General features: G+C 36.4%; 1 protein-coding gene across 10 annotated transcripts in view; it reads left to right on the top strand.

Moving 5' to 3' along the window:
• Positions 1 to 13059, top strand: part of PPP1R9A (protein phosphatase 1 regulatory subunit 9A) — a 304191-nt gene that overhangs the window by 167476 nt on the left and 123656 nt on the right. For all 10 annotated transcript variants that reach the window (XM_032306040.1, XM_032306049.1, XM_032306048.1 and 7 more), the window contains exon 4: positions 6799 to 6919. In XM_032306040.1, coding sequence (XP_032161931.1) covers positions 6799 to 6919 — 121 coding nt within the window. The remainder of the gene's footprint in view (positions 1 to 6798; positions 6920 to 13059) is intronic.

The raw sequence follows: 13059 nt of genomic DNA, 5'->3' as shown, positions 1-13059 counted from the left end.
TTAAACAACAGAGCAAACATTCATGAAAAGTCATGACAGAGACCCAACATATAAACTATAGGTGACAGAAGGGGAAAAGACAACAGAGGATGAGAGACATATTAGACAAAGCACGGAAGAATTTTTCCTGAGCTCAGAAAAGACTGGAGTCTCCTATTTGGAAGGGGTTAGCCAACTGATTGAGAGAGGACTTGAAAAACACCTGTACTTAGGCATAGCCTGGGAGAAGTCCTCATCATCAACATATAAAGTAGGAATTTTACAAAATACCGTGCTCAAATCAGTGCAAACAAAGAAGCAAAGGTACTTGCCAAAGCCACATTATTAGACTAGCATCAGATTTCTCACTTGTAACATTGGACGTGGGAGGCAGACATACAGTTTCACGCATCAAAGAATCCCGTATCTGTCCCAGAAAGCTCTTCTCCTGGTGAAAGAAGGAAAGTTGCTGTATCTAAGGATCTAAAGGACACACCTGCCTCCTTCCCGATTAGCAAGGAGGAAAAGAAACAACTTGTTCTAAACAGCAAAGGTGAGGGGAAAAGAGTTGAAAACAAATTATTGGGTATAAAATTACTTAGGTCACAAAAATGTAGAGAATACCGGTCGTTACACCAGACATGACTGGTTAATTGTTCCCATTAAGAGACACTTTCATTTGAGGTTAAAAAGATGTAAGAATGGTACTTACATTTTTCATTCATTTAAAATGTGAAAACCAGTCCTAGCTTATGGTCCATACAAAAACAGCTGTGGGATTTGGCTGTGGGCCATTGTATTTGCTTATAATAGCAAAAATGAGCATAATCCAAATATTCATTAATGACAGAAAAGGGTAAAATGAAGGAGGCTCAATTCCATGCAGTAGTGTGTATGATTCTTACAAACATGAAATTGATGGGGGGGGGGGGAGATTAAAAGCAAATCACAGAAATAGCCATTCAGTATAATTCCATTTATTTAAATTTCAAAGCCAGTGAAAATTAAACGGTGTAACGTTTAGAGATACACAAATAAATGGTTTTAATAAGTGGTTTTAAAAATGGTGGGAATGACTGATACAATATTTAGGACAGTGGTTACCAAGGGAAGAGTTATGATACCAGGGAGGGGTACAGAATGGGCTTTTCAGGTGTTGGTAGTATTCTGTAACTTGGTCAGTTTTATTTTTCTTCTTTAAACACAATGTTTTGTAAGTAAATGTTTTCATAGACTCTTTTGTGTTTTTCACAAAATCAAAGTTGAAGCTAGGAAAATTAAGCTAGAAAAGAACTAAATTATTTTCAGTCTTTTGAGAAGCCTCCATCTTGTTTCCCCAAAATGGATGCACCAGTTTGTGTTCCCAGCAACAGTGCACAAGGGTTCCCCTTATTCTGTATCCTTGCCAACACTTGTTACCTCTCATTTTTTGGATGATAGCCATTCTAACATTCTAACTCTAAAAAGGTGATTTTTCACTGTAGTTGTGATTTGCATTTCACCGATCATTAGTGATGTTGACAACCTTTTCATGTAACTGGTGGCATTGTATGTCTTCTATGGAAAAATGTCTGTTCGCTTCCTCCGCCTATTTTTAATAGGTGTTTGGTTTTTGCTGTTGAGTTGCATGAGTTCTTTATATATTTTGGATATTAGCCCCTTACCAAGTATTTTCTCTCATTCTGGACGCTGTCTTTTCATTCTGCTAATGGTTTCCTTTGCTGTGCGGAAGTTTTTTTAGTTTGATGTAGTCCCACTTGTTTATTTTTGCTTTTGGTGTCAAATCCAAAAAGTCTTTGCCAAGACTGATGTCAAGGGACTTACCTGCTATTTTCTTCTAGGAAGAATGTCAGCTTTAAATCCTTTTGAGTTGATTTTTATTTATGGTATAAGATAGGGGTCCAGTTTCATTATTTTATATGTGTCCATTTTTCCCAGCACCGTTTATTTGAAGTGGCCATCCTTTCCCTGTGGTATATTCTTGGCTTCTTTGTCATAAATTAATTGACCCAATATGCATAGGTTTATTTTAGAGCTCTCTTTTGTGTTCCACTGATCTTTGTGTCTGTTTTTATGGCAGTACTGTACTGTTTTGATTGCTGTTGCTTTGTGACACGGTCTAAAACCAGGAAGTGTTATGCTTCTAGCTTTGTTATTTATTAAGTTTGCTTTAGCCATTTAGAATTTTTTTTGTAGTGCCATAATTTTAGAATTGTTTATTCTATTTCTGTGAAAAAAATCATTGAAATTTTGATAGAGATTGAATTGAATTTGTAGGTTTCTTTGGGTAGTATGGCTATTTTATTAATATTAATTCTTTAAATCCTTGAGTATGGATAGTCTTTCCACTTATTTGTGTCTTCAGTTATCAGTGTCTTACAGCTTTAAGAATTTCTGATTTTTCACCTCCTGGTTAAGTTAATTCCTAGGTAATTTATTCTTGTTGATGCAATTGTGAATGGAATTCTTTTCTCCTCTTTTTTAAAAGATTTATTTATTTATTTTTAGAGAGAAAGAGGGAGCACACTTGGTGGGGGGAGGGGCAGAGGGAAAGGAGGAGAGAGAATCTCTCACACCCAGCATGGAGCCTAATTCAGGGCTCAGTCTTTGGACCCTGAGATTATGACCTGAACTAAAATCAAGAGTTGGATGCTGAACCAGCTGAGCCACCCAGGTGCCCCAGGAATTATTTTCTTAATTGCTCTTTCTGATAGTTTGTCAGTGTGTGAAGATCTAAATATGATACAAACTATATATTATAATACCAAACAAAAAATTTTACTTTTAAATTAAGGAAGCATTTTAAAAAGTAAATAAATTAATGAAGTAGTTAATAAATTAATTACTTTTAAATTAAGGAAGCATTTTAAAAAGTAAATAAAGTATTTCAGTTAAAACCAGGAGTCTGATGTGAAATGCTCTTTAAATGAAATAGTATAAATGGTAGAAGACAAAAGATGAAAAGTAACCTTTTGCTGATTTTTATTATATAATATGTATAATAATTACATATATGAAAACTGTAATGAGAAGCTGAACTAATTCTTATTTTAAAATATTAGAATTGATAAGATTATATGTAAGAGGAGGTTAGGTGCCACATACATATAAGAAAATTTATCATTTTTTCTCTATATTTACTCAAGCACATAAATATGAAAATGGGAATGTTTCATTTACAGTAGCACAAAAAACAAAATGCTTATTAATCATGAAAATAAACAATATTTATCTGTTGAAAATCCATCTTTTTGACTGATAGAAGATGTAAACAAATAGAAGGATGTATCATATTCTTGGATGAAAAGACTCAGTATGGAAAAGTTCCTCCTATTCTTCCTCTGTGATACCTATAAATTAATACATAAATTTAATGCAGTTTGAATAGAACTGCCATCAGTGTTGATTGGGAGAGTGGATTGCATACTGTAATACTAAATTATATATGGAAAAATAAAGACCTAAGGGAAGTCTGAAAAAGAATGTGAAAAGTCTTAATTTCTTAAATATCTGAATATAATGTAAAGCCTCTATAGTCAGAACAAATCGTATTCACAGAGCAAGTGATCAGTGGAACAAGGTAAAAAATCAAGAGAAAGATGTTAGTATGCATGAGAATTTACTACATGACATGTATGGTATTCTAATTTAGGAGCAATAGGGTGCTTTACAAATTGTTCTGGCATAACTGAGCATCACTGTGGAAGAATATAAAGTTGGACACCTTCATTTGTGTTATATTATGTGAAAAAACAACTCCTCATGGGTTAGTTAAATATTAAAAATAAAGTAATAAAGGTATTTGACAAAAAATTTATAAGACCACATAAATCCTGTAGGCATGTTGAAGGAGGGGCTTGACCAAAGTGGGAAAGCAGAAGTTAGAAAAGGAAAGAGGGACCAGTCAATCAATCCAAAATTTTAAGCTTTTAAAGGCAATATTGTCAAACAAAGGCAATAGATAAATGATAAATTTGAGGGGGGCATCTTCATTATAAATGACATGGAGTTAATATGTATAATATGCTAAGAATCTTCAAAAAGAAAAAAAAAGACAGGGAAAACTCATTAGAAAAACATGGCAGTTTACTGAAGAGGACATCTAATGGTCCACGCTCCTATGAGTACAGTCTCAGATCTCACGAGCAATAAGGGGGAATGCTAAGCCAACATGAGCTTCTTTCCTAAGAGAAAAAAATAAGCTCTGAGCTCAGAGTGTGGTGACAGCATCTTTCCTAGTAACTCAGCCTCATAGTCTTTTCTGCCGTTTCCTGGCTGCTGTGCCTACTTAGGGCTTGGCCTCTCCCTAGGAGGGGATAGACAGAGGAAGACCAGGTGGCTCCTGGGTTCCTGGCAGTCACAAGAATCCGTGGCCTTCCAGGATAGGGCTCTGGACTTCACCCATGCCTGACACATCTCACAGAAAGCTGTGCAGACATGAAATGAGGCATCTGGTCTCAGTGTTGATTGTGTTCTTCCTTTGTCTCTCCGTTATACATCTTATCTTTCAGGCAGTCAGCACTGGAATTGAGGATGGCTCAAGCTACTATCACTTTTCCAACAATTGGGTTTTCAGCTCTGCAAATCTGAGTAATTTTCCAGTGAGAGCAACAGAGTTGCTAAGGCAGGAAGAAAGATAGTTTTACTAAAGCCTGAGTTCAGGCAGGGAAATGCACTTAAAAATGAAGACATAATTTTCATGCAGGCTATTTACAGGAAGGAACTACTTAATGACATGATGGTACAGAGAATCCACATTTGAAAGGAGTTCTTTGAATGTACTGCGTGTGAGAAAGTTTCACTTATAGCCCAACATTGGCTTGACACGGGGTAATTCATAATGAAGAGAAGCTCCTGTAAATACAATGAATGTGAACAAGAATTCAGCTAAATGCTTAATATATACCAGATTTCATATGGGAGAGAAGCCTCATGGCATTACTTCGTGTGGACGAGTCTGCAGTGATCATCCCTTAAACGACCAAGAGCAAACACTCTGGGAGAAACACGTACATGTATGTAAACAGTGGGAAGGCTTTGGGTCATCATTCATCCTTTCACCAACACGAATAGATTTCCACACCAGGAAACTCTAGGAATATGATGAATGTGGGGAAGAGTTCAGCTGTATAGCTAACCATACAAATAGGACAGTTCCTGTGGGTGTGAGGAAACTTACACATGGGACCAGTGAGGAAGAGCCTTTAGCACAGATTTAATTTTTCTTTTCCCCAGAAAACTCTTACTGGAGAGAAATCCTAAATGTTTTGAAAATTTTTAACCAGAGAAAGCCTCTGGATCAACTTGAGTATCTATACCAGAGAAACAATGAGAATGAAATGAATGTGGGAAATCACATGTGTGCAGACATTTTAAATACAAGGAATGAAAGAACTTCTCCGGTGATGACTTGTACAGTAGTCACCATTAAACTTCTCATGCTGGAGGGGCACCCCTGCCTAAAGTCAACGCGGAAGTACGTTCATCTGGGGATCACATTGATCAGGTCCTCCAGGGAGAACACTCTACGGAGCTCTCTTTAGCACACAACTGAGTAAACAAATCACGCTTTTCCCAAACGATATGTAGAATACAGATGTAGGATTATAAATTGGACTTAGAAACACTTAAAGCAGAAGTTGATGACAAGTAGTAATGATCAATGAGATCAGCCCAGTTCAAGAGATTACTGATTAAGAATGCTTAGTGTATTAAATGTTATTGCTAAGAAGTCTTAAAAGCTTCAAGCATTCTGCTGACTGGATGAGCCAGTTTTCCTTTGACAACCCTTTGCTGTTGATTAGAGAGTGTCTGCTTTTTTTATGTAGCCCATACAGTATGGTTCCAAAGACTTTGACGCTATCAACCAATAACTTTCAGTGTTGACCAAAAAATGTGGAATGTGAAATCTTTTATTATTATCTTTTATCTTTTATTTCCTTGATGTTAAGATACATATGTTCATGGAAATATGGATAAACACATTATTGTAAAGGAATTTAAAAACGTTTTTGTCAGTTTTGTTCACCAGAAGAGGAACATGGAAACTAAAATGAATGCCTGTCAGTAGAGAAGTGGTTGTATAAGTTATGATACCATCTCACCATAAAATATTATGCAATCATTAGAAGTGATTTAAGGCTATGTAGGTTGATATCCATGAAGTATCATTGAATTAGCTGCAGAGAGAACTAGCTTTAATACGATCTTATTTGTATAAAGCAAATAGGAAGGAAAAATGAGCCATGTTTATACATACATATACATATATGTATATACATTTATATATATGCATATATACATATATATTGTAGCTGTTGATACTTTAAATGCTTGGATAGTAGGAAAGTACTGAAAGACACATGCTACCTTATTAAACATGAATGGGGACATGAACCAAAAAACCAAAGACCATGTAAATGAAGGGGAAATTTTAGATATATTATGATCACATTCATTTAAAATAATATATATGTGTTTTGGTATGTATGCCTTTATGTTTGAAATGTATTATTTAGAGAGGGTGTGTTTCAAGGCAGATTGATTACTCCATGATCAAATTTCTGCTTTTTCTTGGGATCGCAAATGAATAGCCAACTGCAGTAATAAAATGAGATTAAACTCACAAGCCTTTTGGGGGTCTCCTGTTTAACATCTTTGCTCCCCAGCAGCATAGAAAAAAATATTCTGCCAAGACAAGTGTGTCATGAATGTGTCATATAGTCCATGAAGAACAAAACTAAAAGCAAAAAAAACCTCCACCTAATTGTGGGCTAGTGTAAAACTTAGGTTGTTGCATTGTTTTTCCCTTTTTCATAGATGAGGACGGACTTGGTATAAGCATTATTGGAATGGGTGTTGGAGCAGATGCCGGACTTGAAAAGCTGGGAATATTTGTCAAGACAGTAACAGAAGGTGGTGCTGCTCAGAGGGATGGCAGGTAAGCTAACTACGGTTGTTAATAACTAAAATCTTCTAGGAACTTTACTGGAAATTTCTGTCAGTGGTAGCTTTCTTCTTTTGATTTTTTTAGGACAATTATAGAGTGTGTCTCAGAAATGGAAAAGGTTAAAACACTTGAATTACTTTATGACTTGCCAGTAGAATGCCTGCTTTCTTTAATGTATGTTAGGTAAATGGGTGGTTGGGTCTTCTGTCTCCGTCTGTCTCACTTTGGTACCTATCCTATCCTGTCATCCCTCTGTCTAGTGAGAAATGGGCAGAAACGTGGGTGTATATTGTTTGGGAATATGTCCTGTGGAGATCAGCATATAGTTTTCACTTCAGAAGTATTGAGACAAGTGATAATATTTCTGGCCCTTTTGAGAATGACAGAGGTAGAAGGGATAATAGGAACCTTAACCCTGCAATGATGATAATTCTGGAAATCACATTTTTCAAAATGTATTCTGTCTGAAAACACAAGTTCTTGAGTGCTAACTAAACCTGTGGAATTAAATGTTCTGGAGAGGACTCCAACAGTCTTTACTTAAGTGTCCACCTTGGGTAATCTGGGTGGACACCAGCATGTTGACTGATTGATGTTTTAAGTCTTAGCTTTCGTCATCTCAGCCTGCAAGTATCTTTAAAGATTCTGATGAGTCCCCACTCAACATTTCTGCTGCATCAGGTTGGGGCTGAAGCAGGGGTTGGCAGTAGAACTAAAAGTAGGTCCAGCATGATGAGGGCCAAATTCAAAGAAAGGTCATCTTATTTTTTTTAAGAGCACAGAGTAACTGGCTTTGATTTTTTTTTTCAAGTTTTAAGTGTATCTCACTTAACGATATTATCAAGGAATGATCAAGTATGTTGAAAATCATTTGTAAATCTCCTGTGGGACATATAGTAGCATTATTTCTTTCATAATCCTAAGTGTACATATTGATAAACACAGATACTAAGGGGAATTAAATTGATTTATTTAAAAGGAAAGCCCCACCAGTATCATATCGTTCCATGAGGTTTGGGACCACATCTGTCAGTAGCCTTATTTGTATAGCCTTCACTTGAATAGAGAAGGCCTGACATGAATCTTTTGAGTGAATGTTCAGTTAAGTGAATGTGTATCACACCTAAAACAAAGTAGGATATTAATATTTGTGTTACAAAATAATTTGTTAACAGTCTTCCCCCATTTTTCAGATGGTTAACGAAATAACCTCTTTACCCTTTCAATGAATTATACAATGGTAGTAGCATAGATTTCCCATTATTGATGTAGAAACTTTCTTCCAAGTGAGCTAAAATTTATTTGTAAAATCTGTGTCATTTCTCTTTAAGTTTCACAAAAAAATTAAAAACTATTCCACAATGATAGGAAATACTTCTTGTTGTTAGTATTCAAATAATATGAAATTATTATGAACCATCTCTCTTAAGTTACATGGGCCACAAAACCAAACCAAAATAGAAATTAATTAAAAAATAAAAAGGTAGAAATTTTAGCATTCAGCACTTAGCCAGTTCCCATTATTCTAAACTCAGACCGTTTTGTTTTCCCACCACTCACTTTTAAAATTGTTTGTTTTTCGTTAACCTATTTTTTGACTTGTTGTCCTACATAGGTTCAGTATTTCCACCGGCAGGAGAACTTGGCTCTGTCAGTCCCAGTGTGCATTTCCTCAGTCCTTTGAAATGGATGTTTACCTAGGATAGTAATCCTGCTGTTGTTACAATAGATGCTTAATAAATGCCTCAGTGAGGGGCGCCTGGGTGGCTCAGTGGGTTAAGCCGCTGCCTTCGGCTCAGGTCATGATCTCAGAGTCCTGGGATCGAGTCCCGCATCGGGCTCTCTGCTCAGCGGAGAGCCTGCTTCCCTCTCTCTCTCTCTGCCTGCCTCTCCATCTACTTGTGATTTCTCTCTGTCAAATAAATAAATAAAATCTTAAAAAAAAAAAAAATGCCTCAGTGAATATACTAAGGAAGGCAGTTTGGTGAAATGAGCAGAATCTTTGGGAACATGTGACCAGGAGTCTCATTCTGTTCCCTCTACTTAACCAGATATAGGATATTGAACAAATCAGCTTAATTTTCATGTTATCTACATTGCAGGGTTGCTGTAAGCATTCAGTATGCCTATGTAAATTAAAACCTTCCACAGTGCTGTCTGTGTATGAAACTGTTCTTGAATGAAGTAGGAATAAGCTTGAAATTTATTTAAAAATAGTTATTATGAGAAATGTTATGAAAAACTATAGAAAGATATATAAAATATGTATAGAATCATAAAATTTTAAAAGTACAGAGGAACTTTAGAGATCTTTAAATTCATACTTTTTGTTTTATATGTGTTTACAAATTGAGGATATATATGTGTATATATAGTCTTATTATTAGACCTGTGGAAGTGTTCACATCTTTAAAATTATATTACTATTTCTAGCATTACTGTTGTGCTCATTTGCACAATATTTAAATGCTTGTTGTTTAAAATTTATCAGTGTAAAATAATTGCAAAACAAACAGTTGATGCTTCCTCAAGTTAATATTTTTGAAAGCTATGTCTACTTGATGGATATAGAAAAATATCCTTTAAGGATTTACGAAGCACTTTGATCAGCGTGAGACCATTCTTCTGTGGATATGTTTTCTATTTTTCATCCCTCCCCCAACTTCTCTTTCTCTTTCTCTCAAAAAATTAATATATACCAAAATATTGAATGGCTCTAGTCAGTGTGGGCTTTTTTTTTTTTTTTTAAATTTCAGCTAATATGGAATATTTCATTTTCCTACAGAGAATTTATAAGGCATATGTATATATATTAAACTACAACTAAAAATAATAAAGTTATCATGTGCCCTCAGGAAAGTTACTCTTCAGACCTCAGTTATGGACAAAATGAAAGTTCTGGATTAGGTGTTCTTTATAATTTAAAAGGTTTAAAGTTTTTTTTTTTTTTTGAACCCTTCTCGCTTACTTTAGATTCTTTTTTTTTTTTTTAGAGACAGAGAGAGTGTGTGTGCACAAGTAGGGGAGGGGCCAAGGGAGAGAGAAATAAGCAGACTCTGGGAGGCTTGCGGAGCTGGACGCGGATGAGCCTGACAGTGGGCTCCCTTCCCATGACCCCGGGTCATGACATGAGCTGAAATCAAGAGTCTGTCCTTAACTGGCAGAGCCACCCAGGCGCTCTTTGCTTTAGTTTCTTAGTTCTATTTAAGAAAATCATTTCAATTTAATCTCCTATTCAGTCACATTACCTTCAAGATATGTTAAATAAACAGACTTACAGACTAACCCAGAGCATTCTTTCCTCCCTTCTCCCCATTCACTGCCCCCGCACAAGAAACCTTTTTTGATTGCTTTAACCCCTTCTAAGCATCTCATAAACTCACCATATTTTGAGCACTTTTGAAAATTTGCCGTGAGCGTTTGTCTCTAGTGCATCCAGGGTGTGGTTAAAAAGTTTTGAATCTTCCTTACTTTTTGATAGTGTGTTCTGCATTCGAAATTTTGTTTTGTCAAGCTTTTCCTGTCTGTCTGTACCTTGTCATATGATGCCTGAAGTATAGGGGTGCTCAGTAAGTACTTGTTGATGAGTGAATCTGAATACTTGCACGTTAACCACTTTCAGAATGTTTACTTAGGCCTAACGTTTTCCTGCCCAACGCCGCTCTCCCTCTTTTCTTTTTCTTTTCTCTCCCTCTTTCTCCTTTTTGTGCTACCCTGCCTCTTACAGAGTAACTTGCAATTTAGCCAAGTGACATGAGTCGGTAGCCATTTCCACCATCTGTTTTAGTTTTACATTTTTAGTAAAAGAATAAGTACAAGGGTCATTAAATAAGATTAATTTTAGTAAAATAAATATTAATCTTAGTAAGTGCATTTTATTTATTATTAAATAATAAATATTTTATTATGTTAAAATTAATATTTAGTAAAAATAATGTTAATGATAAAACCATTAGCTTTGCTGCCATCCATTTTATGATTGGTATACAGGACATGAATTATTTCTCCAGTTCTCTTTCATGAATCTGTAAAGCAAAATCAACTTGAAGATACCACAACTGAAAATGCTGGTAGTGGATGGAGTAAGTCCTGACAAACAATGGGAATGACACTGTGCTAAAGAGGCAAATTAAAAATGCATTTGGGATCTACTTTGTTTCTGGCTCCTAGGTTTGTTTCTCAGGCATTTGCATGTCATCATTTGAGAACACTGTCCTGGTCAGTAGTTTTTGGAAAAAGTTATCAAATGTGAAAGGAGGGTGTTATGTAGTTTACCTTCATTCAAGCCTCTCAGGGTTTTCAGATGATTTTAATTGTTCTTGACAAGCTTTGGGTAGCAACAACATGTAAAAAGATGAAGAGTTTTACTCTTAACTTCCCTTGCAGCAGATGCCCCCTGGGGCAGGACCCATCTGTGTCCCCGGGGTGTCCCTCAGGCCCGGGACAACCTGAATGGAAACTCCTGTTTTAATTGTGTCCATCTGTCGTAATCCCGTAGTCGAGGGTTTTCTCTCAGTGCACACACCTCGTGTCACTCTCCTCATCAAATATTTTGCTTATTCACCCCTTAGAGAGTTGGGATATTACTGCTTTGATATGGACGTATTTTCATATACGTTTAAAACTTCACCATGTGGCATTTCGGGGGAACTTGTGTTGACCAGAGTTGGTTAGTGTTGCTCCAGCTGGTCTCCCTTTCCTTCATGCTTTGTTGACATAAGCCCCGTGAGGTGGAATTTGTGGTGGTGTTTCCCCTTCCCAGATACATCATGTCAGTAGGTAACGATCCAGGAACATTAAACAAAGCCGGGAACCGTCCAGCATATGTATTTTTGTAAGCTTACCCCCATTGGTCTGGGTTTTAGATTCCGAGCTGAGGGAGATCACGAATACAGTGGAGGGTGAGGAGTTGTGCACTGTTGTTTACTAGCACACGAAAACTATGACCAGCCAGCGACATTCCTGTCCACTCCATTCCAGTAGGCAGTGTTTCCGGGAAAAAACAGGCTATTTCCTGTGTCTTTCTGTAAAACATTTGGAAAGCCCAGGTCGTCTGTAGTCTTTGTGCTCGGGGATGGTCTGCTTCAGAGAGCTGTCCATTTAATTTTTACCACCAGGACTCATGCCTCGTCTGTTTTGTGCTTCTAATTATGAACCAAGATTTGAGAGATTATCACTGTTACTGTAGGAAAACCTTTTTCTCTACTGTTGCAACCATTTTTGTATTAAATACCTTGCTGGTTTATGGTCTAGTGGGTTGTAGGGTCAGTGTATGATGGCAGTAATAACCCGAATTGCTACCCTTTCTTTTTAACCAGTGTTACTTCTCTTATCCCCTGTCTAGTCCTCTTTACCTCTCCTCCCTCTTCTGCTTCTTTTTAGTTTCTTGAGTTTGTCTCCGCCTTAATCACCACACAGTCTTTCTCTATGAAATGGTAAATTAAAATGCCTCTCAAAATATCAAACTCACTAGAACTTCCTTCTCTCCCTCTCTCTTTTAAATTAAAGGTGGTTTTATTTCCTTGGTGTTTTTTAATTGTGTATCAGATTTTCATTTTTTTCCTTTAATGAATGTAACACTTTTGAAATGAGGACTTTTTAAAATAAATATTCCTTTAATGAAAATAATAATCAAATAGCACTGAGCTCTCTTCATCCTCTTAATGCTGTCTGTATTGAGGCAGGCAGGAAGAATTATGTAGGATCAGGAACCTGCATTTTAATCATGGGCTGCCTCTTCCTCACACTGGTGTGACTGCAAAGACCAAATCTGTGCCAAATATCTGTTGTCCCTGTCCCTGTTGCACCGAGTGCTTTGTATAGAGCTTGGGTCACTTCTGTCTTCTCAGGGATCATTTCCAGTGCTCGTCATTGCTTTGTGAGTTGCATATTTCCATCTCGTATTATTTTTTTTTCCTGAGGGACTGCCTTTAACATTTTACCACCAGGTCTGATGATGGTGAATTCTTTCAATTTTTATGCCTGAAATCATCCTTTTGTTTCACCTTTGCTTTTTTTAAGATATATTTTCTTTGTGTATAGAATTTTAGGGGTTGACAAATTTTTGTTTTTTGTTTTTACCTTTTGGTACTTTTTCCAGACTTTTTTTTTTCCCTGCATGAACAAAAGTA

The sequence above is a fragment of the Mustela erminea genome, chromosome 11 (assembly GCF_009829155.1).
Source record: "Mustela erminea isolate mMusErm1 chromosome 11, mMusErm1.Pri, whole genome shotgun sequence".
Classification (NCBI taxonomy): Eukaryota; Metazoa; Chordata; class Mammalia; order Carnivora; family Mustelidae; genus Mustela; species Mustela erminea.
Note: the sequence above shows the minus strand (reverse complement) of the source record. Positions and strands in the feature narration are given on the sequence as shown.